Source organism: Dasypus novemcinctus, chromosome 13 (genome assembly GCF_030445035.2).
Source record: "Dasypus novemcinctus isolate mDasNov1 chromosome 13, mDasNov1.1.hap2, whole genome shotgun sequence".
Taxonomy (NCBI): domain Eukaryota; kingdom Metazoa; phylum Chordata; class Mammalia; order Cingulata; family Dasypodidae; genus Dasypus; species Dasypus novemcinctus.
The window spans coordinates 110,920,570-110,948,435 of record NC_080685.1 but is presented as its reverse complement, the minus strand read 5'-3'; the positions used below and the strand labels follow the sequence as shown (position 1 = coordinate 110,948,435).

The 27,866-nt window shown below is 53.1% G+C and overlaps 1 protein-coding gene across 3 annotated transcripts in view; it reads left to right on the top strand.

The window, feature by feature from the left end:
• CAPN8 (calpain 8) overlaps positions 1 to 26,241 on the top strand; it is a 79,859-nt gene extending 53,618 nt beyond the window's left edge. Inside the window, exons 10-22 of one of the 3 annotated variants that reach the window (XM_071207764.1) lie at positions 2,578 to 2,753; positions 7,699 to 7,710; positions 8,811 to 9,022; positions 9,742 to 9,778; positions 13,821 to 13,889; positions 16,342 to 16,399; positions 18,339 to 18,403; positions 21,793 to 21,861; positions 22,253 to 22,331; positions 22,861 to 22,977; positions 23,772 to 23,830; positions 24,843 to 25,219; positions 25,576 to 26,241. In XM_071207764.1, the coding sequence (XP_071063865.1) occupies positions 2,578 to 2,753; positions 7,699 to 7,710; positions 8,811 to 9,022; positions 9,742 to 9,778; positions 13,821 to 13,889; positions 16,342 to 16,399; positions 18,339 to 18,403; positions 21,793 to 21,861; positions 22,253 to 22,331; positions 22,861 to 22,977; positions 23,772 to 23,830; positions 24,843 to 24,866 (977 nt within the window). In that variant the 3' untranslated portion in view covers positions 24,867 to 25,219; positions 25,576 to 26,241. Of the gene's footprint in view, positions 1 to 2,577; positions 2,754 to 7,698; positions 7,711 to 8,810; positions 9,023 to 9,741; positions 9,779 to 13,820; positions 13,890 to 16,341; positions 16,400 to 18,338; positions 18,404 to 21,792; positions 21,862 to 22,252; positions 22,332 to 22,860; positions 22,978 to 23,771; positions 23,831 to 24,842; positions 25,272 to 25,575 lie in introns of those variants that run through there. The other 2 variants (XM_071207762.1, XM_071207763.1) reach the window with 2 other exon arrangements.
• The last annotated feature ends 1,625 nt before the right edge of the window (positions 26,242 to 27,866 follow it).

The window sequence follows — 27,866 nt, the reverse complement described above, 5'->3', positions numbered from 1 at the left end:
AATGGCCAGACACATGAAAAAAGGTTCAATATTACTAGCTATCAGGGAAATGCAAATCAAAACTCCAATGAGATACCATTCTATACCCTTTAGAATGACTGTTATTTAAAAAATGGAAAATTATAAATGTTGGAGAGAATGTGGAGAAATAGGAACATTCATTCCTTGCTGGTGGGGATATAAAATGGTACAGCTGCTATGAAAGACTGTTCCTCAGGAAGCTAAGTATAGAATTACCATAAGCCCTGGCAATCCCACTACTAGATATATACTCCAGGGAATTGAAAGCAGGGACGTAAACAGATATTTGCACACTGATGTTCATAGCAGTATTATTCACAATTGCCAAAAGATGGAAGTAACTCAAGTGTCCATCAACTGATGAATGAATAAACAAAATGTGGTGTATACATACAGTGTAATATTATTCATCCATAAAAAGGAATGAAGTCCTGATACATGTGACAACGTGGATGAACCTTGAGGACATTATGTTGCGTGAAATAAGCCAGACACAAAAGAACAAATATTGTATATCAATCATTTGAAATAATTAGAATAAGCAAACTCGTAGAGTTAGAATTTAGAATATAGGTTACCAGGGGTTAGGATAGTGGTAGAGAATGGTGAGTTAAGTTACTATACTTAAAATGTATAGTGTTTCAATTTGAGAGGATGGAAAAGTTTTGGTAATGGATGGTGGTGATAGTAGCAGTACATTGTGAACTAATAGCACTGATTATATATTTGAATGTGGTTAAAAGGGGGAAATTTTAGGTTGTATATGTGGCACTAGAATAAATTTTTTAAAATATCCATGAAACTACACAACATGGTGAACCCCAATTAAAACATGGGATATAGTTAATAGTACAATTATAAAAATGTGCTTTCAACAATAGTAACAAATGTTCCACACCGATGCAAGGTGTTAATAATAGGGTGGAGTGACAGTTTGTAAATCATGTCCTTAGGGCTAATCCATTCCTGTGGGTGTGGGGCCCTTTGATTGGTTGGACTCAGTTGGTGGGACTTTGATTGGATGGCTTTAGTGAGGCATGACCCAGCGTGGGTCTTGGTCCTCTTGCTGGAGTCCTTTATAAATGGAGGACCGAAAGGAGGCAAACAGGAAAATAGCGGCAGAGGCACTGAGAGAAGGCCACTCGAATCCTCAGCACGCAGAGGCACAGAAAGGGGCCCCCAAGAGGCCAGGCCACGGAGCAGCTTGAGGCTGAAGAGACGAGCCCAGAGGAGAGGGGAGGGACGAGCGGACCAGCACTGCCCTCTGCCGTGTGCCTGAGCTGCCCCTGCTGCAGCTTGGCGAGACAGCGTCTGATTGCGCCTTGATCTGGACACTTCCCAGCCTCAGCACTGTCAGCTTTTAACCTAATAAATTCCCATTAGGAGAGCCAACATATTTCTGGCATATTGCTGTGGCAGCCATTAGCATCTAAAGCAGGTGGTGTATAGGAATCCTGTATCTCACGTAGGATTATTCTGTAAACCCACATCTGTAATTAAAAAAAGAAGAAATCTTATTCAGTGGCTCTCGGTCACCACCTGTGAACACATTGTTATTTCACCAAGTCAGACCCTTACTTAGAGGGTGTGAGAAGCCCCTCATCCCCACACTTTCTCTTGCCAGGGCACATGATTACTGAAATCTCTGAGGTCTTCTTTAGTGTGGAGATGCCTGCCAGGTGCATCTTCTCCAACCATACTCTGCTGCCTGGTCTGTCAGAGAGTTGCTGTGTGTCTTGGATAATCCATTTGACCTCTCTGTGTCTTGGTTTGCATTGTCACCATTTTGAGAATTTTTTTTTAAATACTCCTAGGTGGAGGGGCAAGAATGCTTCCTAATTGCCGATTATTATTCCTCACTCCTTATTAGACGACTTACTCCTGAAGTGAGTGTGTCCCATCAGTGGATGCAGCACTGAAGTGACTGAGCGAGGCTCCTGGGCTGATGGATAGAGGAGTGGCTTGGGCTTCTTGGGGTGTGCTCTGAAGCTGACCTCTCAGGGAACATGTGTGCCAATCCGGCCAGATTTTCCAGGCAGGAAGGGCGGTTGTCTTTCTAGTTGTCGCGTGGAAGCCTCCTTGCTAGCTGTCTCCTCTAGGGCTTGGTCTTCGCCTGTCTCAATGCATACCTTGTACCCAGAGACTTCCCTTCACCCAGGAGGTAGGTTTGTCTTCGCAGACCAGGAAGCTGAGGACAAGGAGGTGGTGACAGTTTCTCCCCGCAGACTACTGAATGGGGTTCAGTATAGCCCTGGGATCATGACACACTGACTCTTCCCAGCCCAGCCTCCCTGGATGCCCGCTCGATCAGATGGACAAGTGCAAACATTTCAAATGCTATAGGGTGTTTCTGTCTGTGTGTGGGCTGGGGTGGAGGGAGGTAGGGGGCAGAGCTCACCCCTTATAAAGAACAGTTTCTGGAGCCTGCTTACTGGGTATGGTTTGTCTAGAGTCCTGCTTTCATTAGGATGACCAAGGTTCTTTCCTTGCATTTTATTTTCTCATCTCCTCACCACCCCCTTGTGGGGGAACCACCATGACCCGGGTGACTTCCAGCCACATACTGGACCAATCCCCAGTTCAGGATCCATTTGGATGAGGTGGACGATGACCAAGAGGAGAGCGTCGGTGAACCCTGCTGTACGGTCCTTCTGGGTCTGATGCAGAAAAATCGCAGGCGCCAGAAGAGGCTAGGACAGGGCATGCTCAGTATCGGCTACGCCATCTACCAGGTACTCCAGGGCTGGGCTCCTCGTTACTGCACACTTGATTCTTTGGTAATAGGAGTGCATCTTTCCTATTGTGTGAATACTTACAATTGGGCATTCTCCTGTGCTCTACTAAATACCTCTCCCAGTGCTTTACTGAAGACCAGATTTCACAGAGATTAATCCTATGGCTTAATCTCTGTCTACTATTAATGTTGTGTCTCTGGATGAGGGAACACAAACTTTGCAGTGGTCTTGGGCTGCAATCCTCAGCCGAATATGCCATTTGCACCCCTCTATGGATTTAACAGCTGGAGATACGTTAAATCAAGATCTTCAGGTCTGGACAAGCCTGGCCAGGAACAAATTGAAATCCACTTCCTTATACAGGCAAAGATTCCTTGTAACACATTCCAGAGGGATTCACAGTGGTTGCTTTTGTACAATTTTGTTAAAAATGAATTTCTTGGGAAAAAATACAATTCTAATCAGGAAGGCCAATGCTTGAAGCAGAGTTGCCCAGAGGACCAAATTGTCAGTGTAAATGAATGCACAGAAAAGAATTGTGATTACAAACCAGTAAGGAACAGAGGGATTGTCAGGCACTTACCACCCCAGTCCCTTTCTTTTCCTATTCTGAAACTTACGGCTTTAGAGTTTATATTGCATGTGTATGTATGTGTGTGTAGTTTCGGTAGGAATAATTGGAGTTGGAAAATAATTGTTACTTGATGGCAGGACAAAAGAATTGCAAATAAATAAGCTTCAACTTGACTCCAGCTTAGCTCTTCCATCCCACCTAGAATGTAAACAGCACAAAACCAAATTCTGTGCTTACAGGACAAAACCCTGAGAGAGCTCTTTTTTTTTCTTTGTTTTTAGCAAAATTTTAGGTTACATAAATGTAAATGTTACATAAAAAATATAGGGTATTCCCCTATACCCTACCCCATCCCCCTCCCACACTTTCCCCCATTAACAACATCCTTCATTTGTGTGGTACATTTATTGTAATTGATGAACACGTATTGAAACATTGCTACTAACCATGGTCTATGGTTTACACTTTGCACTGCACAATTTTATAGGTTTTGATAAAATGTTTAATGACCTGTATCCATCATTTCAATGTCACGTAGAACAATTCCAATGTCCCCCAAAATGCCGCTTGTTATACCTGTTCTTCCCTCTTCCTCTACTCAGAACCTCTGGGGACCACTGTCTTTATATCAATGTTAAAAGTTCTTCCATTACTAGAATAATAAACCTACTTTAGTCCGTAGTTTCTTACCCACCTTAGGTTGGTTTGTTCCTCAATCTTCAGGATTTGCGGCATGGGGATGCCCACTCTGCTTTTGATTGAGAGGGGACTTAGATCTCATGGGGCAGGTGGATAGAACTGTCTCGTCTGCAGTTGTAGGAACTTCCTGTTTTTTGGGATGGCTGTTGTGCAACATAATCCTTTTGTTTGTTCTGAGGAATTTGAGAGTAGGTGTTGGCTGAAACTCTGCTGAGATTCAGGGCTCAGCCGGCACATGAAGTCAGAAGATTTAAGTCTCTGGGACATTTATTTAGTGGGTATATTGCTAATATAGGTTTAAATAAAAGAGGCAGAAAAAACATTATGTAGGAAAATTATAAATGAGTCTAACTCTGATATATTGGAGGGATAGGTTATCATATATTCCAAGGTAAGGCCCACAAATCGGGTGTGGATTTCCTGGGGTTGTCTGCCCTGCCTATAATGTCTTGATGTCTCTAGGGCCCTCAGGAGCATCCCTACTTGAGGCACTGTTTACCGTGGCAGTCAGTGAGATCCTCCTGAGACATTCATAAGTGTAACCTCTGAATGACCTCCCAACTTCCTTTGAAATCTATTAGCCATAAAAACTCATTTGTAGTTAATATTTCCCTCTTTTGGTCAAAGTCTTTTTGTAAATGCATCACTAATTGGCACTTGGTAATAATCCCTCGGTGCCAGGGAGGCTCATCTCTGGGAGTCATGTCCCGTGCTGGAGTGGAGGTAGTGTGTTTATTTGCTTACTTTGGATTAGAGAGAGACCACATTTGAGCAATAAGGAGGCTTTCAGGAGGTAACTCTTAGGCAATATGTAATACTAGGCTAAATTTCAATTTCACGAAAGCAAGGTTCTTAAGTACACATGTCAATATCAAGGGCCTGGTGTATTTGTCTGTCATCCTTCCCTAGGCACTGCCCAGAGGGATTCTAGGGATTCTTGCCACTCTATTAGAGAATGTAACTGGACTCCCCAGGATGGGAATTCAATATTCCATTAGTTATTGTGTGAGTCTCCACCCACCAAAACAGTACCCTATGACCACAGGAACACATTCATATTCCATAGATGCATGCCCTAGGTGCACTCCTCCCCACACATCCCCCCACCTCTGACACCCTGCACCAGTGATCCCCTTCTGCCACAGTTGCAGCCCTCCTGCAACCCAAAACCTCCCCCCACAACAAAGCAAAAAATAAAAAAATAAATTAAAAATTAAAGTTTTTTTTTTTCATTGTGCCTTTCATTACTGTAAGATCTGTTACCAGTTGTGTATATGATACTTTCTTCTGTATGTTCCCCAGGGTCTTTTTTTTTCCCACTTCATTTTCCAAGAAGCTTTAGGTTATAGAAAAATCACATAGAAAATATAGGGGATTCCCATATACTGCCCCCCCCCTCCATCATCCCCTACCAATAACATCCTACATGAATATGGTACATTTGCTACAATTGATGAACACATATCAAAGCATTGCTACTAACCATGGTCAATGGTTTACATTATGGTTTACATTTTGTACCGTACACTTTTATAGGTTGAGAGAGCTCTTAGTGTATGTGTAACAATTCAACAAACTTTAGTGAGCATCTGCTCTGTGAGATGCCGTGCTGACAGCTGGGGAGACGGAGAAGAATTTCACATGGTCACTACCCTTAAGGAGCTCACAATCTGAGTGGGAAATCAGAACCACGACTCATTAAACTAGCTCAACGAATTCACACAACTCAACTGACTACAGTGCAGGTCAGATTGTGCTGTGATGGCAACCAGCCCCGTGGGCTGCAGCCTCCTCAGAGGAGGTCAGCTTCGTGAAGGGACTCCCCATTTCACAGGTGAAGGGGGAGCATTCCAGCCAGGGGGACCATGTGCTGCTTGAGAGCTTGTAAGGGGTATTTTTGGAGAGTGGACAATAAGTGGGCATGGCTAAAAGGTAGACCAGCAGGTTCATTATCCATTGGCCTACTTTATGTAACCAGATCAGCAAAGCATTCTTTCAAAGAGACCTGGGCTAACACGCTGACATGGCTTGGCTTGGCATGGCATTCACTCTTAAGAAATAATGTATAAAACGTGCCAGTTTTTCACATCCCCAAGTTAGAGCTGCTTATAAAATTCATGTGGGACTGCAGTCCCTGGTTCATGGCCAGAGACACGTGACTTAGAGCGCGGTGTCTGTGCCCGTCGAGCTAGGTTGGGTGGTGTGCATGGCATGACAGGCAGGCCTGCACCCTCAGCCCTGTGTCGGCAACTCTGGCTTTAACTGTCTGCAGACTGGGGTCAGGTTTGGGTTTGCACAGCTGATGCAGATTGAGATGTGGCCAGGAGCCCCCCAGGGCTAAAGAGCCCTCCCCCTCCTGTTACATGCCTGCAGTGGCAGGCTCATGCCGGGCAGGCCTGTCGTTTGCATTCAGGATCCTGCGTTTCACAGGCGCCCGTCCCCTCCCATCCATCAGTGAGCGTGAGCGAAGGCTCGCTGTCCTGCCTTCTGCTCTGGATTTGTGCCATCCACAGGTTCCGCCTGCCTGTCTCAGCTCCTGCCCAGGGGCAGGTTCAGAGCATATTCGTGGGGGTTGTGGGGGGCGTTTGGTAGGAAGGCAGCCAAGGTAGTTGTCTCCCACTGGCAGTACTGGATGGCGGCGCGGCCGTGCCTGTCGGCAGCTCCCAACCGAAGGTGGTGAAAGCTTTTTAGGCGGCAGCGGGGTGGAAGATCCCTGCGAGGGTGTGTGGACGGGTGATTTGATTGTGAGCCCACAATTAGAGGCCTGACAGCAGCCCTGGACCTTTCTGCCTCTGCCGCCAATTACAAACAGGGGCTCCAGAGGTGAGGAGGCCGCTGATCTGGGCTGCCCGGCCTTATTCATGTTTATTTCAGGCCCCGCCTCCTCTTCAGGCCACAAGAGCTCACGGGGCAGGAGCCAGCAAGGGAAGAGGACAAAATGGGGATTGCATATTCTTCTCTAGCAGGCTAGGGACCCTGGTGACCCGGGCACTCTGTGAATATGAGAATTCATCCCTTGTGGGATTCAACATTTTCAGTTGCTGGTAATTGAGGTATCCTTGTGAAGACAGAACTCTCCAGCTCACGTAACCAAACCAAGGGAAAGAGGGGTGCTGAGACACGGGGCCTCTTCACTCTCCTCTCCAGTGCCAAGGCCCTCTCCCAGCCTGGCTTTCTTCACGACCACCCCAACAGCACCAGTGTAAAGAAAGGGCTTCCCTTCATCCCAACCCCAAAGTCCAAGAGCAGTCTCTAGTGGGCTGATGGAACTGTGAGCTTGTCCTGAGACCAGTCACCATAGCCAAGGGTGGGTAGCTTCTGGCTCAGCAAGATGGGATTAACCCTGCCAAGTAGTCGGCCTGGGAGGGGAGGCCTGTAAGAAAATGTTAGCTTTTGCCTCAGCTCCACGGCTCTTTCTTGTCCCCAGAGAATTTGGGATCCTGGCAGATTACACAACTAGAAAACAAAGTAAAAAAGTGGGACCTCTTTATTTTTTTCATCAGATGTCCCAGGGTTCAGGACTCTACAGCTAGCCTTGGCATAGAAATGCTGACTCATCTCCCTTTGGCGAAGACTCTTCCCCGGGGCCCGGGCGCACGGTCTGTCTGGGAGATGTGGGGAGGCATGCAAAGGCTCTCAGGTGAGCTGCTCTTTTCTTCTGCCCTGCAGGTTCCCAAAGAGGTATGTGAGAGCTGAGAGAGATGGTCCTCCCTGGTAAGAAAGCACGTGACTGCTTCGTGCTTCCCACGGGCGGAGGCTGTTCTCCCACCGCAGACTCCCAGGTGGTCCCAGGAGCTGACCGCCTGAGACGGTGGTAAAGACCATCCCGAGCTGACCTGCCTCACTGGTCACCTTTGCCCCTTGGGGACCTGGGGGTCTGGCCTGTGCAAGATGATACGGCACATCTCAGTTTCCTAGTGTTCTGACCCACAGAACTAAAGGCCCTCATCTCTGCTCGGAAAAGGAAGGACTGCCTTTCTCCTTTTCTCTTTTAGTTCTCCCTGCTTGTCCTTTTTTGTTTTTTTAATATTTATTTGTTTCTCTTCCCTTCCCCCCATTGTCTGCTCTCTCTGTCCATTCACTGTGTATTCTTCTGCATCTGCTTGCATTATCCAGTGGCACTCTCTTTTTTTGTTGTGTCATCTTGCTGTGTCAGCTCTCTGTGTGTGTGGCGCCATTCTTAGGCAGGTTGCCCTTTCCTACGCGCTGGGCGGCTCTCCTTATGGGGCGCACTCCTTGTGCGTGGGGCTCCCCTACGCGGGGGACACCCCTGCGTGGCAGGGCACTCCTTGTGCGCATCAGCACTGCGCATGGGCTAGCTCCGCACAGGTGAAGGAGGCCCGGGGTTTGAACCCTGAACCTCCCATGTGGTAGGCAGGCGCCCTAACCACTGGGCCAAGTCCGCTTCCCCACCCCTGGGTTCTTGAAGGCACTGGGTCTGCCCCTTGCCCACCCGTCTGAATTGGAGCTTGCTTCTCCATCTCAGCTCTCCTGAGCACTTTCTCTTGCCAGGTCTGCCTCCTTTTGTGTCGACAGGGATGGCAGGAGTGACATTTAGCTCCGTGACACTTGGGCCTCGGCCGGGACCTCACTGGCCACGCCCCCAGCGTCCTGCCCAGAGTGTAAAATGTCCAGGGGGGGTCCCCAAGCTGCGGGGCTCCCCTTGCGCCCAGGTCCGCAGGGCCCAGCGGGGCCATCGCTGTGGCGTTCATGGTCGGCCCGAGCGCCCTGCCCTCCTCTTCCAGAATCTAAGGAGGCTTTGCTTCTGTTGCTCTGTGCAGCTGGAGCGTCGGCCTGATGCGCCCCTGGGCCGGGACTTCTTCCGGAGTCACCAGCCCTCAGCCCGCTCGGGCGCCTACGTCAACCTGCGGGAGGTCTCGGGCCGGGCGCGGCTGCCCCCCGGGGAGTACCTGGTGGTGCCGTCCACCTTCGAGCCCTTCAAGGATGGCGAGTTCTGCTTGAGAGTGTTCTCCGAGAAGAAGGCCGAGGCCGTGTGCGTGCCCCTTCCTGAGGCGGGGGCGGGCTTGCTGGGGCCCGGGAAGCGAGGGCGCAGGGGCGAGCCTCCAGCTGCGTGTGTGCCCCCTGCACCGCCCAGGAGACACCCGCAGGCCGCGAGGCCTTCGCGCTGCGCCCTCCTGCCGCCTCGGTTTGCTCAACGGAACGCGAGGGCAGTTACGCACCACAGAAGGCCCTGGCTAGCGGGCGGGCTCCAGGGGTGGCCTGGCTCAGACGGGCACGGGAGGCCCACGGGGCAGGGCTCAGAGGACTGCACCACCCCCTCTCCGAGGTGTACACACACGTGCACGGACGTGCCTGTGAGCCCGCAGCCTCGCTCCTCCCAGGCCATTCTCACGAGGCTCCATGTAGCTGAGCTCCCAGAGGAGGTGCAGGGCAATGGCTGGGGCGGTCTGGGAAGAGAATCCCTAGGAAGAGCGGTCCACCCGGGCAAAAGTTCTAGAATCCATGAAAGGCCGGCTGAACCCGGCAGCGCTCATCTCCGGTGAAAGCTCAGGTGGCGTGAGGGGAGGAGAGGTGAAGGTGAGGGGTCCTAGTGGAAGATTCCCACGACCAGTCTGCTGTTAGTGGGAAGAGAAGGCCTTGGGTGCGGAAGCCAATCCCTTAGAGAGTCAGAGCTTCCTAAAGAACCCAGTCGTCAGCTGGACTTTCTCCTTACTCGTGTTCCATTTCTCTCTTTCCTTCTTTGTGTTTCAGAGAAATTGGGGATGTTGTAGCTGGAAACCCACATGAGGTATGTAATCTTTTCGTCTGCTGGACTCTGACATTATTCCCCAGCAGTCATTTGTGGTTTCTTGCTGATACATAAAAGTGCTTTATTTATTAAGGATAGGAACTTCCTTTTGTTGTTGTTGTAGGAGGAACCGGGGATTGAACCCGGGACCTTGTACATGGGAAGCAGGCACTCCACCACTGAGCTGCACCTGCTCCCCAGATAGTAACGTTTTATTCGTCAGGGCTACCTGTTTTCTAGGGCCTGGCTCTTCCTGATGCAGACGAGATGGAAGCACTGGAACCCAGGCTTTGGAATGCCTCCCTAGCCCCTGGGGGGGGGGTGTCTCAGGGCCACCCACGTCCACTCAGTGAGAGCCACGGACTCACAGTGCCCTCGAGCAGGGCTGTGCTCAGTCCTAGGGTGGAAGAGGAGGCAGTGGGACGCAGACCCGGGCCCTGCCCTCAAGGGGATTTCTAGACGTTGGGTCTTTTCAGAGACACATGATAGAAGCAGATAAAAAAGAGGAGGGAAGCCTCATGCCAGGAGTGGACGGAAACACCCCGGGGCCCGCGATACAGCCCTCAGGGGCCCCGGTCTGGAACGGCCCGTGGAGGCGGTGGGCTCAGAGTGGACTTTGGCGGAGGAACGTGCAGGGCTTCGTGTGCCTGCCCTGCCCTCCTGAGCCCTCCTCGGCCCCGTGCCCTCCCTTTCCTGAGCGGCGTGTGCCGATCGTGTGGCGAGGGCCCCGGGGTGCGGCTGGGCCATCGTCCCGAGGGCTCCGTTCCATCCACCTGGAGGGGCCGGGGTCCCTGATGCAGATGCCACGCAGCGTCCACTCCCGCCCCCCCCAGCTGCTGAGCTCGTCTTTGGCTGAATGGGGGAGGGGAGGCATAGTCTATTACTTGGAATTTGCCCAGTTTGTAAGCTCCTATTTCTGCAGATACACGAGAAAGGCCAAACAAGGACCTCTCTACCCTGGCAGTTCATGCTGTGAATTTGTCAGGTGGCGTTTGTGCCCATGGGCGGTTCTTTCTCATCTGGGTAACCCTGTCCATGAACAGATGTGACCTCCCCGGGACACGGTGCGCGGTGGTTGACCCGGTGGTCAGCAGTGACCCTACCCCAGCGCCTCCGGGCGCTGGCCCCGGAGGCCCTTTCCTGGCTTGTGGCTTTTGGTGATCTCAGCTGCCATCCCCGCCCCAGGTGCAGTGACCGGCGCAGCACCCCACAGCTCCCAGGCAGACACACCTTTCACAGGTGTCCCAGGTATCCCAGTAAAGCCACTCTGCCACTGTAGACAGTGTGGACTCTGCATCCACAGCTCAGGGGTGGGTTCCTCCCTTGCCCCCTTGTTTTTTGTTAAATCAACTGAAAACTGGCTCTAAGTCCCCTTTGCGCCAGCGTGCTAGGAGTGATGGCGCTCAGTTACATCAGGATCCCCGTCTCTGGCTCCTCGGTTCTTGGGATTTTCTGGAACACTGAGGCAGCAGGAAGGCTTTTCTGGTCACGGGCCCACGCTGACTAGCCCTGAGGTGCCCCCATCTCAGCGGACAGGTCCCTTCGCGTGCGATGGCTCTTGGGCTTCTGTACTAGGCCTTGAATCTTCCGTGGGCAAGGGGCCCCCAGCCTGGGTCCCACCTCGGGCTGTGGCATGTGGACTGCCACCCTCCTGGTCTAGGGAGACTCTGCCTTTTCTCTCTAGGGCACCCCTTCCCCACCGACCCCTCCCTCTCCCAACACACATGAGGCCACCCAGCATTACGTCTTCAGGGGACTCGGGCTTCACAAGAGCCAGGAAGAGCCACTGCCTCCAAGAACTGCTTTTACTGCTCCAGAAATGTCCACATCATGGAGACTGCAAGGGCCAGCCCCCTGCTTGGACAGGGCATGGGAAAAAGCACAGGGCACACAAATGCGTGCCTGGAATTTAGATGTGTTCCCTACGAACAGGGTTGCAAGGGTGCCATCGCCATGTGATATGAGAGCAGCAGATAATGTCTTATTTTTACCATGCTGACTTACCGTGTGCAGCGCCTTTTCACAGACACTCTCAGGAGGACAGAGACCTTTGCTATAATAAGGTCCTTGAGAACGAGGACCACCTCTTGTTCACCACTGTATCTCAGACATGGAACAGTTACCATCAGGGGCCAGGGGATCGGTAGATCTTTCTTAGAATGAATGAATGAGTGAATTAATAAATATGAAGTCCTGTACTTCATATAAAGGCATCTTCCTCACTCCCTGCTCTCCGAAAATTACCCTATGTCCAGGGATACCCCTTGTGGTAGAGTGCCTGCTACCTACGAGTGTTAGCCAATATCCATATACTGTTTTGTTTTTGTTTTTGTTTTTTTAATGTGTGACTTTATACTTCTTTTTCAGGAATAATAGAGTATTACTCTGTGTCCAGAATTTATGGACTTCCTACCGATTTCTTATAGTTTATTGTATTACATTAACACAATAATGTAATTTCTTTTCTACAAAACTACTTTAAAATGGTATGTGTGATGAGATGTGTTTATCATTTTTCTTCTAAAAATCTAGATGTGTTGTTGAATTTGTTCTTCTTACATGTAAACAAATAAACGTTAGGCATTAATAGCCCCACATTATAGCTGAGAAAACAACCTGGAGGGGTCAAGTGTGATAGGACGCAGAGGGTCTGGGCTGCTCACTGGGCCGGAGGGTGGTGGCGAAATGCAACAGGCTAGGGTTCGATTCCCGGCTCCGCTATGTACTGGCTGTGTGGTCTCAGCCTGTTACTTAGCATTTTCAAGCCTCAGTTCCTCCAACTGTGCAATGTGGATTAGGACTGATCCCATAGGGTGGTTGCAGCTATTGAATGGAGTAATGGATGTGAGGGTCCCGACAGGTCGTCAGTGCACAGTAAAGAGAAGAACTAGTATTACTACTCTTGTGTTAGTTGAGTATCATCAGGCCATACTGGACCTGTTGAGCTTTCTGAGTCACAGTACTAAGAGAAATTGACCCGGCCCTCTGGGAACTCTTCTCCCATCTGGGCAGCACGTGATTTTCCCCACTGTCTGGTGGTGATCTCTGAACCGGCCATTCTATTCTGAAGAGAGCCCATTGTCATATCAGAAAATCTTTGGACAGAGTGGTTTGTAAAGTGGTTTGTCATTTTCAAAAGACTCTGACACACATTAGCTCTTATTTGATTTTTAAAAAGTGACCCATGAAGCAGGCCTTGTTAACTTAATATTAGAGCTGAGGGAATGGCTGTGCAGAGCCCGCAGCGCTCTCCAGTAAGCCGCCAGCCTGGTATTTGAACCCTGACTTTTGGCTCCTGGTTCAGCTATTTCTACTAGGCCTTGTTCTTAACTACTTTTTAATCCTGCTGCTCTTTGAGAATCTGATAAAAGCTAAGAGAAATGCATATAAACACTACCCAAAATTTTCATGTGATTTTTGGAGTTCAAAGATACAGATCAAGATTCCCCGCCGTCAGTGTCACTGCCTTTCTTGGCAGGTGATTCATCCAAGCCCCCAAAGCCGAGGGTTGGTGGGGAGCCCTCAGACGGCAGCTTCGAGGCCCCAGGGCTGCATCTTTGTCCATTTCTGCTGTTGTCAGCGACACGGGAATCTGTGTCTCTTTTTGTTGCTTCATCTTGCTGGGTCAGCTCTCCGTGTGTGCGGCACCATTCCTGGGCAGGCTGCACATTCTTTCGCGCTGGGCGGCTCTCCTTATGGGGCGCACTCCTTGCATGTGGGGCTCCCCTATGCAGGGGACACTCCTGCGTGGCAGGGCACTCCTTGTGCGCATCAGCGCTGCGCATGGGCCAGCTGCACACGGGTCAAGGAGGCCTGGGGTTTGAACTGTGGACCTCCCATGTGGTAGGCGGACGCCCTAACCACTGGGCCAAGTCCACTTCCTGCATGTCTCCTTTGTTGATCTCCGTGTGCCCCTACAGAGCCCCTGCCTGGCCCTCACGAGGTGTTCAAAAACAGGGAACGAGTGGAGGAGCCTTAAACCTCCGTCTTTCCGCCCCCTCACCTCATCCTGTTTTCACTTTGCCCTTATGTTTCATTTTAGCCCCATCCCTGGGAAGTGGATCAAGACGGTGGCCAGTTCCAGAGCCTGTTTGAGCAGCTTGCGGAGAAGGTGAGTGGTGGGCAGGTGCCCTTCCCAGATGGGCACGGAACTGCTCGAGAATGCCTACTGCAGGAGTGAAGAGTCCGGCTGTGAATTTGGGATCCCCCACCCGCCCCTGCTCCCACCTCTTCTCTTCAATTCCGGGGACCTTTCCTGTGCTGCTGGGAATATTAATGCAGTCCCGGGGCCACTCCTCTCGTGCCTCGAGGAAGCAGCGACTGGAACTCCGGGTCCTGCCAGCAGCCTTTCTGCGTGGGGTTTGGCCCTGTCAGGGCAGGGCCTCTGACCAAGGAGCCGGAGCAGCGAAACCTTCTAAATCAATGTCCTCCAGAGGCGGGAGCCGCTCGGCCTCAGGGGAAGTCTGCTCAGCTAACCTGGCCCAGGCTTGGGCTGCGGGGATGGATGCAGCCCGCTCACTTTCCTGGCCCCTCTCTCCCGCCCTCGGAGAGCCCAACGGCACTGGACTCCCGAGAGGCCCGAGCACGACTCTGGGGTGCATCGCATCCGGGGAAGGAGCCGTGAGCACCTTCTGCCCCTTTTCTCCCCTCCTCCGACCTGCTGGGGTTCATTTTGATTCCACACCTGTGGAGGCCGTGAAGCAAGTTAGAGCAGACCTGGATTAGAAACGTCACAGCTAGTCCCATAAATAAAGGCATTGCTCTTTGGTGGATAAGGTGTGCCAAAGAGCCCCAAAAGGAGGAAACAATGCTTTTTGCCTCTCAGGGACACTCAGGCAGAGCTGTGGATGGAATAGAAGAAAATGCATCAGAATACTTTGCAGAAAATGGGCTGGGGAACGCCATTCCTTTGCGTGGCTAGTGAAGCCGTGCACGGTGGTGTCCATTTACGTTTTAGATGGAGGCTCAGACCAGCATTTGTGCTAACTAAATAGCGTTCTGAGCTGCCAAGGGGCCTTATTCTGCCGCAAACCTCAAGAAGGATAAAAAAATAAAAACTAGATTCGGTCAGTCCTTCACATACCGTATCTTACTCTCCTGCGTGGGGCAGTATCTTCACTCTCCCAGCCCTGAGAGTGGCCAGCACAGAGAAGTTCAGGACCGGGCTGAGGTCACAGGCCTCCTCGGGGAGGGGACCGAGGTTCAAGCGTGGGCTCTTGGCACCCCAGCTCTTTGCTGGTTTGCTAATGGGGGGTGGCATTCTTGGTAATTGCATGATTGGGGCCAGCTGCCCTCAAAGGACAGGGCTGCTTTGTGCAGCTCTTCTCTCCTCTAAAGCTCTTGTTTCCAACAGATTCACGAGGGCCTGGTGGGTGGAGGATAGAGAATGGACACAGTGGGTACCCTGGGTACACACGGTAAAACCCCATTCAAGAGGGGAAGTGACTTTGCTAAGGTCACGCAGCAAGGTAGGGCTGAGTCAACACTGGAAACCAGGTGTAGGGCCAGCGTGACTGAACTCACCTGCCTTGGCTCAGGAACAGAGCTTCCCTCTGGCTCAGTGTTTACCCCAGGTGCATGTGGGATATCCCATTCCCCTAAATTACTAGTTCACGAAATAGCAACTCCCAACAGGTGTGGGGCAGTGGAAAAAGAAGGCGCTTTGGGTTTCGATCCTGGCTCAGCCACATGGCAACTGTGAACCCCAACCATAAAAATGACACATTACATCAAATATGTCTATGGCGTGTAGCAGCACACAACATCACTGCTTCCTTCACTCAAAAATAGATGCAGATCGTTTTGAGGATTAGAGATAGTTCACCAAGGGTGGCTAGCTCCTTCTATTGCTTCTTTTTTTTTTTTTTTAAGATTTTATTTATTTATTCCTCCCCCCTCCCTTGTCTGCTCTCTGTGTCCATTCACTGTGTGTTCTTCTGTGTCTGCTTGTATTCTCATTAGGCAGCTCCAGGAACCGATCCTGGGACCTTCTGGAGTGGGAGAGGTGATCCTTCTTTCGCACCTCAGCTCCCTGGGTTTGCTAAGTCTCTTATTCTCTCTCCTGTGTTTCTTTTTGTTGTGTCATCTTGCTGCGAAGGCTCTCCACGTTGGCTGGCACTCCTGTGCAGGGTGGCATCCCCTGTGGGCCAGCACTCCATGTGGACCAGCTCACTGCACGGGCCAGCTCACCTTTACCAGGAGGCCCTGGGAATCGAACCCTGGACCTCCTGTATGGTAGACGGGAGCCCAAGTGCTTGAGCCACGTCCTCTTCCCCTGTTACTGCTTCTTGCCAAATTGTGTCCTCTGTTTAAGCAAGCCCCCTGAAAGGGGTCAGGACCTGGCGCGGCAGCCTCAGCAGGGGTAGACGTGCTCCTGCCGTCAGCACACCCCTGTGGCCAGGCTGATGGGGACCCAGGGGAACTGGGAATTCGAGTTCTCTGGTGCCACAGGCTTGTCAAATCAGTGTCCCTGGACCTGGTGCCTGCCACGGAGAGGCTGCACGTTCACTCGATGTCTTGAAACGCTCGCCGGGGCCTGATGGGACTTACCTTCCTCTTCCTAGGATTCCGAGATCAGTGCGGGGGAGCTCAAGAAGGTTCTGAATGAGGTGTTTTCCAAACGTAAGTTCCCGCTTGGGGGCCTTTCGCGAAGTCTGGGGGAGCCTGAGGGAGATGCTGGGGTCCGGGCGGGAGCAGGCATTGGGCCACAGGAGTCAACGAGCCAGGAGGCCCACGGGAAAGGGGCCTTCGACCTTGGGCCAGCTGAGAGAGCGCGGGGCAGGAGAGGCTGGGGGGTGGTGCTAGGGGGTGGACAGGGTGGTGCCGGCCACAGCCCAGACTTGCCCTTCCCTGAAGGAATGCAGCCCCAGTGGCATGCGTGCTTTTGTTGTTGTTCTGTTTTGTTTTTTTGAGGTTCCAGAACTGGGGATCCAACCTGGGATCTCTTATGTGGGAAGCCGGTGCTCAACCACTGAGCCACATCGGCTCTGCCAAGTTGGTTTTTTTGGTTTGTTTTTTTTTTTGCTTGTTGTTTTTGTGTGTTTTTTTTCCAGGAGGCACTGGGAACCAAACCTAGAACCTCCTGTGTGGGAGGCGGGTGCTCAGCCACTTGAGCCACATCCACTCCCTCCCAGCGGTGTTTAGTGAAAGCATACGCTGAACCCCGGGAGGAAAGCAGCAGAGGTGGGAGGGACTAACATGAATTTTTTTTCCACAAAATTGATACTGTGGAAAGCTGTGTGCGGATGGGGGTCCAGTTTTGTAGTGCACCCTGTGGGGGAAGCAGTGTGCAGAGGATGCCTCTGCCTCCATCCTGGGACTCAGCCCTCCTCCATCTTGTCACCAGACTTTAGCAAGTCCCGAGGGTGGCCAGGGATTACCTGCGCCCAGGAAGAAATCTGTGCTTGTCCCTGGCTGGGCCTGAGCCCAGGTGGGCTGGCACGGAGCTGCTCTCTCGGCCCAGGGCGGGGAGAGAGCAGGCCTTCAGCTGGTGGGTGGTGGGGCCAGGCGCAAGGATGCAGGAAGGGGGGCTCCGCAGCACCGTGGCACCCTCTGGGACAGGGGTGAGCCGGGCTCAGGGCCCAGGCGCTGGCCAGGATGGGCCTCCCCACCCCTCTCCTGGGAAGGGAGCAGGAGCAGAGCAGAGATACAAGGAGGCCTGCAGCATCTCCTGCTCCTGCCTGGGCTCAAGGTGCGGGGCAGGTCAAGGTGGAGGGCGGCATAGCTGTCCCCCCTTGGTCCTCTCGTCTGTAGAATGGGGTGATGATAGCGTCTGCGCGCGGGCTTGTTTTGAGGAGCACGATGCCTTGGTCAGCACCTGGCTGATGGAGAGACGGCTCCTCACAGCCTCAGCAGGTGCCCAACTCTGTGCTGAGAACTTGGCTTACACCGGCTTGCTTCGTCCCCCCAGGCTGCGGGGCAAGGGGTCGCCCTTCCTCCCAGCTGGTGGAGGAGGGCACTAAAGCTCAGCCATGTCCGTGTGCTGGCGCCGGGCCTGTGGGCAGCAGAGCTGGGCTCTGGGCCGGCCCCTGGCGGAGCTCCTCCAGCCTGCCTGCAGCCGCCCAGGCCCCGGGCGGCCTCAGGGGGCATGGGCAGCCGAGCCCACCCAGCACTCGCCTGGAGACCGCTGATAAAACTAAATAGAGAAAGTCCTGGGGCCCCTCAGAGCCAAAAAGTCCTCTTTGAACTCCTGCTTGAGTTTCCTCTTGATCTTTTGAAACTCAAAATCCCCTCGAAGGCAGCTGACCCAGATAGTCCATCAAGCCCTGGTTCATTACATTTGACCCAGTGTGAAAGAAAGCCCCGGCTCAAACCCACTCCTATAAGGCGACAAATGAACCCTCCCATCACCGGGATGTGTGTCTATCAAAAGCATTTGCCTCCCTTCTGGCTGCACTAAGGCTTTGGTGTCCCAAACATCGTCTGCGCGCCCCACTCCGATCTGTCTTCTGATGCTCCTTGGGCTCCGTACTCCGGCTGGCGGCTTTGGTGGCCTCCTACCACGGAGGCGATGTCCCGATTTCAGTGGTCCTGATTCCTACCCCCTTTTCTGTTTGAATAGGAACAGACATAAAATTCGATGGATTTGACATCAACACTTGTAGGGACATGATCAGCCTGCTGGATGTATCCTTTAACTGTCACATTATTTTTACTTTTTTCCCTATTCCTAATGATTCCTCAAGCTTTTCTGGTGAGAAAGAAGGGAAGGATGAGAAGGGAAATGGGCATTTATTGAGCATATGTCAGATATCTTTCTTGAAGCGTTGAGATGATGTCCAGTTTGCAGGTGCGGGGATGGGGTTGTGCGGCCACTCCGTTAGTTAATTGTGGAGTTCCTCCCACTGTAGTCCACCCCACCCCCCTCCCGCACGTGCCCCATCACTATCTGGGATTTCGTCTCAGAATCAGATGGCCACTACCAGTAGTTCAGAATTGTCACATGGGTAAAACCTCTTTCTTCCCGTTCATCAAATTTCACCTTCACTTTTTTTTTTTAAATTTATTTTATTTATTTCTATCGCCTCCCCACCCTCCACCCCAGTTGTCTGTTCTCTGTGTCTATTTGCTGCATCTTTGTCTGCTTCTGTTGTTGTCAGTGGAACGGGAATCTGTGTCTCTTTTTGTTGCGTCATCTTGTTGTGTCAGCTCTCGTGTGTGTGGCGCCATTCCTGGGCAGGCTGCACTTTCTTTCGTGCTGGGCAGCTCTCCTTACAGGGCGTACTCCTTGCACATGGGGCTCCCCCCCTACTTGGCAGGGCACTCCTTGCACTCATCAGCACTGCTCATGGGCCAGCTGCACACGGGTCAAGGAGGCCCGGGGTTTGAACTGCGGACCTGCCATGTGGTAGACGGACGCCCTAACCACTGAGCCAAGTCTGCTTCCCATTCACCCTCACTTCATAGTGAAGAATGTGCAGGTGTTTGGGGGAGGCGTGGAGAAGGTTCGGGCATGCAAGGTGGAGGGAAGAGTTAAATGAAGGCCCAGGGGAGGTCCAGCCGGCCAGTCATCATAGTGGTGATCGTGGAGGCGATTTCTCTACAGCTCAGAGCCTGGTAGGGTTGTCCTCATTCTTAGGGCCTCTTCCTTGATGAGATGCACTGACCTAAGTGCAGGATTGCCCTGATTTTCCTTGTGTGTGTGGTCAGGAAGAGAGGGCCTAGAGAACCAGCCTTCTGCTTGGGTGGTGGGGAAGGGAGAGATGGGTCTGTCCCATGGTCCCAGAGTTCGAGGTGGCCACCCCTGTAGGAGGTCCCTGGAGCCCTTCCATGGAGTCATGTGGCTAACCATTTAATTGACAGGCCACGGAGAACTCAAGTGTTGACTCATGTGGCTCCAAATAGATCCCGTTCTCATCAAACCTTGCCTGTTGGCTTCAATTTTGATTTGAGAGTTGCCTTGTAATCACCTTCTCCCTCTTCCCAATCCTCTTTGTATTTCTCACAGCTCTAAGAGGGCTGAGACCCTGCATTCTTCAGGAATTTTCCACAGTTTAGATGGTGGAGGGCAGCGGTTCTGAGCTGGGTGTGCAGCAGAGCAGCCCGTGGAGGTTTTTGCTTGGTTGTTTTTAATGTTTTATTGAGATAAAATTCACGTGCCATACAGCTTACCCATTTAAAGTACACCATCCAGGGAAACGGACTTGGCCCAGTGGTGAGGGCGTCCATCTACCACATGGGAGGTCCACGGTTCAAACCCCGGGCCTCCTTGACCCGTGTGGAGCTGGCCCATGCGCAGTGCTGATGCGCACAAGGAGTGCCCTGCCACGCAGGGGTGTCCCCGCGTAGGGGAGCCCCACACAAGGAGTGCGCCCGGAAGGAGAGCCACCCAGCGCGAAAGAAAGTGCAGCCTGCCCAGGAATGGCGCCGCCCACACTTCCTGTGCCGCTGACGACAACAGAAGTGGACAAAAGAAACGATGCAGCAAATAGACACAGAGAACAGACAACGGGGGGAGGGGGGGAATTAAATAAATAAATAAATCTTTAAAAAAATAAAAAAATAAAGTACACCATCCAGTGGATTTTAGCGTACTCACAGACCTGTGCACTCATCAGCACACGGTTGCAGAACAGAGTCATCTCCCCCCAAAGTAACCACATGCCTTCATTTCCTCCTGCCCTGGGACGCTGCTAACCTGCCTTTTGTCTACAGATTTGCCTGTTCTGGACAGTTTATATTCCATTTGGAGTTATACAGTATAGAGACCCTGTGACTGTCTTCTCTCCCTTAGTGTAGGTTTCAAGTGCTGTGGCACGTATCAGTACCTCATGGCCCACAAAGTCTGAAAAACGCAGTTGCCCGAGTCTCACTCCTGGAGCTCCTGCTCCACAAGGTTTGGGATGGGCCCGGGTCTCCACCGGCAATTCCAGTGTAGCAGTGGGGCGAGGCCCACTGGTGTTGGAGGTCAGAGGCCTTGGAGCAGGTGGGTTCAAAGTCTGGCTCCACCACTTGTTGGGGGAAGTCCCTTAAGGCTCGGAATCTCAGTTTCTTTTCCTGGAAAATGGGGCTAACAAAATCCACCCTGTGTGGTCATTATGCGATGAAATGAGAGGCTTTAGGGCATTAGCCCCTTTTAAATCCTGCTGCTCTGAGCTGTGTTGGTGGAATTACCAGTGAGGCGTCCAAGCCTGGGTGCTTTCAGCACTCGGCCGTCGCGGATCCCAGAACACAGGTTCATTAAGGGGTGGGCTTTACACCTTTAGATGTGAACATGACTTTTTATCTGTCTCACTGAAGGAGGGGGGAGTCTTTCCACATTTTCATGTCTGCTAAAACACACTGGCATCTATTGTTTAGCAGTGACTAGAGAGAAAAGAGCAGAGTTTCAAAGTGGTTTAACTTGGTGAGGGTAAGGACAGTTCAAATCAAATCCTCCTCACCTAGCACAGTGCTCAGTAGATAGTCATGGGAGGAATGTAACTGGACAGGGAGAATTCCACGTCACCCCTCACCTGTTTTGGCTGTGAGCAGCCTCTGAGCGGGTATGCTTTGGAACCCTTCCCCAGTGACCCGGGGAGCAGGGCTGGGAGCCACAGCTCTCCTTTCCAGTGTGTGACGAGCTCAAGTAGAGGCTTAGAACACTGGCCCAGACGCGCCCGATGACGTTTCTGATAACGCTGTTTGGCCTCCACCCAACTCTTAATTATTTGAATAATCAATCACAGAGATCACATAGTTCATAGTTCAACCTTTACAATACCCGTGGGTGATTAGGGTGCTAGATGTAATTAATGGTATCGCTATGAGCTATTCCGGCCCCTGACTTGCTCTTTGTTCCTAGCTCCGTCCTGGCGGCCTCAAAGGAGGACCTTAGTCAGTGCTTGACTTTGTAAGCTTTATTTGAATTTGTTTCCCATCAACTCTTAACCTCCATCACCCCCGCTGCCCTGCTTACTCACTGCAGGCATGGAGGGCTCATGAAGGCACTTATTATGCGAGATCGTAAGAGAAGAAACCTAGAAGGCACGTTGAGTTAACTCGGGCTCTGTCGCGTTGGTCTTTAACATGCCCAGGGCAGTGGGACTGGCACCTTGGAGTTGGAGGAATTCAAGACGCTCTGGCTGAAGATTTGGAAGTACCTGGTAACCGCCCTCCGTCTAGCTCCAGCTTCTCTCCTCGGTTCTGTTTCCAGGCCCTCGCCCTTCCCGACATCCATTCCTGGTCTCTTTTGGACCCTACTCCAACCAGATCCTTAACCGTAGTCAAAACCACTAAAAAACCTGGACACTTTGTTTAGGATGGAGTCAGAAGGCAGGGAAGGGTCTGGTGCCGCCTCCTTCGCTGAAAGCCCCCATCATTCAGAGGGGGTTTTGCCAGCACCGGCCGTGGTTCTGCCCCAGCTTTTAGAGTTGTGCTAAGTACTTCCCGGGAGGAGTCGATGACGCCGCCTCCTCAGGTGGTCGGCTGGGGGGCGGTGGTCTGGCAGGGACTGCCGATGGCTGTTTTCTGCATGGAATTTCCCTTCTGCTTCAGGAGATCTACCGGGAAGTTGATTATAACCACTCGGGGACAATCGATGCCCACGACATGAGGACAGCCCTCAAGAAGGCAGGTGAGGACACAGCACCCTGACGAGGCTCCGGGCCCAGGGGTGCGTGCTGTAAATCGCTCGGCGACGCTCCCCGGCAGCCCTCGGGGTCGTCACCTTAGGTTTGAATGTCAACGTGACCACCAAGATGGAGTTGCCTCCGTGCCCAGAACAGGGGAGGCTGGAGTTTGTTTAGAACAACACGTTAGGCTTTTCCCACTAGCGCTGCAGCTTCTGGGAAGGGGACGGCAATCAGAGGGGCCAGCTGCGAAGAAGGGCAGGGGACTGGCCAGAGCGGCCGTGCTTGCCTTCAGGCTTCCCCTGGCTCGGGGATGTGGCCCACGGCAAGTCAGTGCCGAGGTGAACGGGCCTGTGCACAGGACCCTCTTCAGGCCGGTCTCCGAGAAGGCCAGCTGGTCGACCAGACGCCTGCTGGGCCCTGGGGAGGCTGGGGCTGCAGAGCTCCACGGAACTGAGGGGGCCGGGCAGTGTCGGCCGTGGAGCCTTGGCTGCAGACGGCCGTGGTTGCTCACGCCCTCCTCCCGCTCCTCAGGCTTCAGCCTCGACCCCCAGGGGCAGCAGACCATCGCCCTGCGGTACGCGGGCAGCACGCTCCGCGTCGGCTTCGACAGCTTCGTTGCCTGTGCCGTCCGCCTCGAGAGCCTCTTCAGTGAGTCCCTCCCGTCAGCCCCGGCCATTGGTTCCGCGGTGCTGGGTGTGAGGGGCAGGGCCTTTGGGAGGTCGGAGGATCCAGGAGACCAGGTGGAGGCTCCCATTGCTGTGGCCCCCGTGGTAAGGGGAGCGGAAGCCGGGGGCTGAGGCAGTCCCGCCTGCCGACCCCAGGGCAGGGACTGCCTCTCCTTGGAGAGCGGCCGTCCGGGTGGCCCTGCACCTGCCCTGTGCTTTCCTCACCTGCCGGCCGCGTGCCCGGCCCTGTCCTTCAGCGGCCTCTAGTGTCTGCCCCCGTGCTCGCCTCCACGGGGAGCAAACGAGAGGCCCCCTCGGGCCTGCTCCCAGCCTGGGCTCCCGCTGCCTGACCTGGGGCTGATGTGCGCTTATCCCGCTGAGGGAGGAGGGGTGACCCTTCCCCTGCTGGGTGGGAAGAGGCAAGCTCCAAAGGGAAGTGGCCAGGCAGCCAGGACAGAGCTCAGGGACTGGGCGGTGACAAACCAGCGACCACAGGCCCCACACATTCCACCTGGAGCTTCTGAGGGTGGAGATGCCAGAGGACCGTCTCTGCTGACCACGGGACGGCTGTCCACTCGGGCGGGAACATCGGCTGCCTACAAAGCTCAGCCTGGGCTCCCGATCTGGGTCAGGTCTTCAGAGGTCGCAGGGGCTGGGGAGGAGCTGGGGGAGGCAGGGGCTGGGCCGGGTGCGTGGTGGAAGCACAGGGGCAGCTCTCTGGCTGTTCCAAAGGTCGGGACAGCCCGGTCCAAGTTCATCCTTTCTCTGTCGTTTTAGAAATGTTCTCACTTCTGGACAAGGACCAGAATGGCAATGTCCACCTCTCCCTGGCTGAGGTAGGCGGCCCGAGTTTTGATGCGCTGGTCACTGAGGGCCTGGGGCAGTGCAGGCGCTGAGCGGTGCTTATCCCCGTGGACCTCTCCAGTCCCACGGCCTGCCTGTCCCGCGGTGGGGCCTGGGGTAGGAAGGTGGTAGCCTGCTAGGCAGTCTTCCAACGTGTTTATTTATTGCTATTATTTAAAAGATAAAGCTACAGCTACATTTCAGTCTAGACCCTGTTTATGTGGATGAAATTGGGGCTAGTGGGTACGATTCAAAGTGTCGACTGCCAGGACCATGTGTCAGGTTGACATGTAGGCTATCAGAAACAAAAATTAAATTGCAGCGAGGTGAGATGAAGATAAGAAATAAATGAGGGCTTTTACTGTGTACACAGCCACCTAACATTCCATACAGAAAATATGACACCACTTCCACTGAGCAGGGCTGCAGCCCCCAAAGCAGAGACCCCTGGAAATGCCCAGGGGCCACGGTCAGGAAGGAGGCAGCTGCTCCTGCCTGCCTCTGCAGCAGTGCAGCGAGAGGACAGGTTTGGGTCTGTCTGGGACCAACCACTCACTTTTCTTCTCTAAAATGGGGATGAACTTGGCCTCCTGCCTGGGGTCTAGGGAAGGCCTGACTGGAAACACACCTGTGGGTTCCTGCAGACACCCAGGTGATGGTGCTGAACCTAAAATCAAATGCACATGTATGTGCACATATGCAAATCATCTGTGTAATTTATGTGTGTGTAATTATTACTATTTGCAGTCATATGTATTTCCTGCATACAAGAAGTGACTTAGGAACGTCTAGGAAAGCATCCGCCCCCGTGTGTGGCAGTCCCCGTGGGGTCTGGAGCTCTGTCTACGTCCCGTTTCTCTAGAGCTCTGCTCTAGGAGCTGGTGACTTTGCAGAGGTTCTCCCTGTTTCCCATCACGGGAGAGCGATGTGGGCAGAGCTGAGGCCTGCACGAGCAGGAGCGCGCAGCCCGTGCCCAGGCGAGCTCCCCTGGCCTCTCTTCCACAGTGGCTGTGCTGCGTGCTGGTGTGACCCGGAGCCCGAGGCCGTGACGCCCCCTGCCAGCCGGCGACTTTCACCCCCCACCCAGGCGGGCTGGGAAATTTTGTCCTAAGGGGCTTTGCTCTGTTGGTCTGTCTTCCTTGCCCATCTCTGTTCTGAGAACCTGCCTGCCCCCTGGAGCGTCGGGTAAGCCCTGTGTCTTAGCGCCTCTGTCCCAGCCGCCGCCTGGGCCAGCGGGAGAGGGAGCCATTAAAGTCGTGGGCCACAGCTTCTGCCTTTCTCCAGCGCCGTGCACCGGGGACCGCCGCCGGCTGTGTGTGCTTGGGGAGAGAAGGTGTTCTGGGGAAATGAGACGGCCCGAAGCTGCTGAAAGAATGGGAAGAGTGGGTTCATTTCTTGGGGAGAGGGCTCACTACCACACAGCTGCTTCCGGGACCCCGCCTACAGGGCAGGGGGTGGGTTGCAGCCCTCCCTGGGGAGGAGGGGGGAGGGCGGGACGGGCTGGGGGGTGGGACTGGGGGGGACAGGCCTGGCAGCACCTGCAGAGTCCAAAGGTACGCTCTTGCTGAAGGGAATTCTTACCTGACAAATAGCTGGAGGGGAAATGCAGTTCAGGGTATCTGGCTCAGAGCTGCCGTCTGGTCTTCCCTGGTAAGAACATCGGTGCCCAGTGTCCTGATGGGTGGTGGGCTAGAGCTCGTTCCCCAGGCCACAGCTCTTCACCGGTTTTATTCCACAGGCCCCTGTGCCAGGCAGGTGAAAACCATGGACTCCTTCTCAGAAGGTCGCAGCAGATAGTTTTATGACACTCAATGTCGGTGTGTCTTTAAATTAAATTTTAAGATCACTCAGAATTACGTTTTACAACTTTCCCATAATTTCAATACCCGATCGCCTAACTCGGTTCAACATCTGTTCAAACGGTCATTTCAGCAAACGTGTAGAAATTTGGGTTTTCCCACAGCGTCACAAAACCACCCCCGCCATCCTTACCAACCTTTTGGCTGGCAGTTATCCACTGCACGCAGAACACACCACATCAAAATAAAAATCAGGGAAACGGACTTTGGCCCAGTGGTTAGGGCGTCCGTCTACCACATGGGAGGTCCGCGGTTCAAGCCCCCGGGCCTCCTTGACCCGTGTGGAGCTGGCCATGTGCAGTGCTGATGCGCGCAAGGAGTGCCGTGCCACGCAGGGGTGTCCCCCGCGTAGGGGAGCCCCACGCACAAGGAGTGCGCCCCGTAAGGAGAGCCACCCAGCGCGAAGGAGGGAGCAGCCTGCCCAGGAATGGCGCCGCCCACACTTCCCATGCCGCTGACGACAACAGAAGCGGACAGAGAAACAAGACGCAGCAAAAAGACACAGAAAACAGACAACCGGGGGAGGAGAGGGGAATTAAATAAATAAAAAATAAATCTTTAAAAAATAAATAAATAAATAAAAAAATAAAAATCATACCAAGTCCACACTGTATTGTGTGGCAATACGTCACATCCGCACCAACATGTCCCAACAAAAGTAACGTATTTTTGAGTTTTTAGTTCAAGCTCACGAGCCCCTCAAGGTCCGTGGACCCCTGGTTAAGAACCCCACCCGCAGGCAGGCTTGGGGAATGGAGTAGAAAGGAGGCTGCGCTCCTGGGGAGAACAGGCGTGCCCCACGTGGCCCTGATTAACCTTCTCCTGCAGACGTGGACCCAGACATGCGTCTTAGAGGAGCGCAGCTCTGCGTAGGGCGCCAGGCCTGCCCGTGTCAGCGCTGCCTGAGATCCTAAACCCAGGGAAGGAGGGGAGCGTCCTCCCTGCAGGGAGGAGGTGCCCACTTTGGGATTGCACCTACTTGCAAGAAGGGATGGGGGTGCCTGGAGTCTCACTTCTCAGGCAGGGTCCAGGTCATCTGATAGGAGAGGCAGCCGTCTTTGTTTTGATAGCCCGTGGGACGGGAAGAAACTTGGTCCCTCCTGTCCAGTCGGGGCGTGGGAGGCCCAGGGCTCCCATCGGCAGGACTCAGCAGGTGCACCTCTGTCCAGCCACCCCCGGAGACGCCCCCTGACCCGCCCCTTTCAGGGTGCGGCTGGGGTTCAGTGCTCACAGAGGGGGCCACTACCTGGGTACAAATCCCCTCCCCCTCCTCCTCCATCCCCCAGCCTTTTAAAAATGTAGTAGTTGTAGTGGTTAGGCTAATGTGTCAACTGGGTCAGGTAATGGTGCCCAGTTGTTCGGTCAGGCAAGCAGTGGGCTAATTGTAATACAAGGACATTTATGGGCTTTAGTCACCAGTGAGTTTACTGCATAGGTGGCTGATTACATGTACATCCATCAGCAGTGAGTGACGCTTTAGCCCATCAGCTGAATGCCTTAAAAAGAGAAGTGATTCAGCACTGAGTGAGAGTTTCCCAGCTCGCCTTTGGACAGCCAGCGTCTCCCGGAGACTCATCAAGAACCTTCACTGGACTCTCTTTGGAGCCCCTGGTTGCAGCCTGCCTGTGGAACCTGGACTTGTGCATCCCCATGGCCACGTGAGAGACTTGTGCAAAATCGTTTACTATCGATTGATATCTCCTGTTGACTCTGTTTCCCTAGAGAACCCTGACTAAGAGAGTAGTACAAGCCAATTCTCCCTTGCATCTCAACAGTTGTGACGGCCTAAATTTAAAGGGCTGTGTTATAATCAAGTTGCAGTGAAGGCCTACGGACTTCAGCTACTGTAGAGGACAAGCTGGTAACCCAGAGAATGCAGTGCCCATTACAAAACGGCATTGGCTTTTTGGGGGTCTCAGGTTCCAGGTAAGGATTTTCCTGGGGACTCCTTACCAAGACAGCCTGTGAGGCAGCTTATAGATCCCAACACGTAGACGTTTTCCTTTCAAAGACTTACGATTTGCGTTATGCTCCCTCCTCCTCCCCAGGGGAAGGCAGTGGCAGTTAACTGCTGGTGGTGGTGGCTTCTGCCCTAGCCCTGGGGAGCTTTCCACTGGAATCCTCAGCAACCTTCCTGCAGCCACAGCAGTTTCATTGGAGTGCCGTGTTT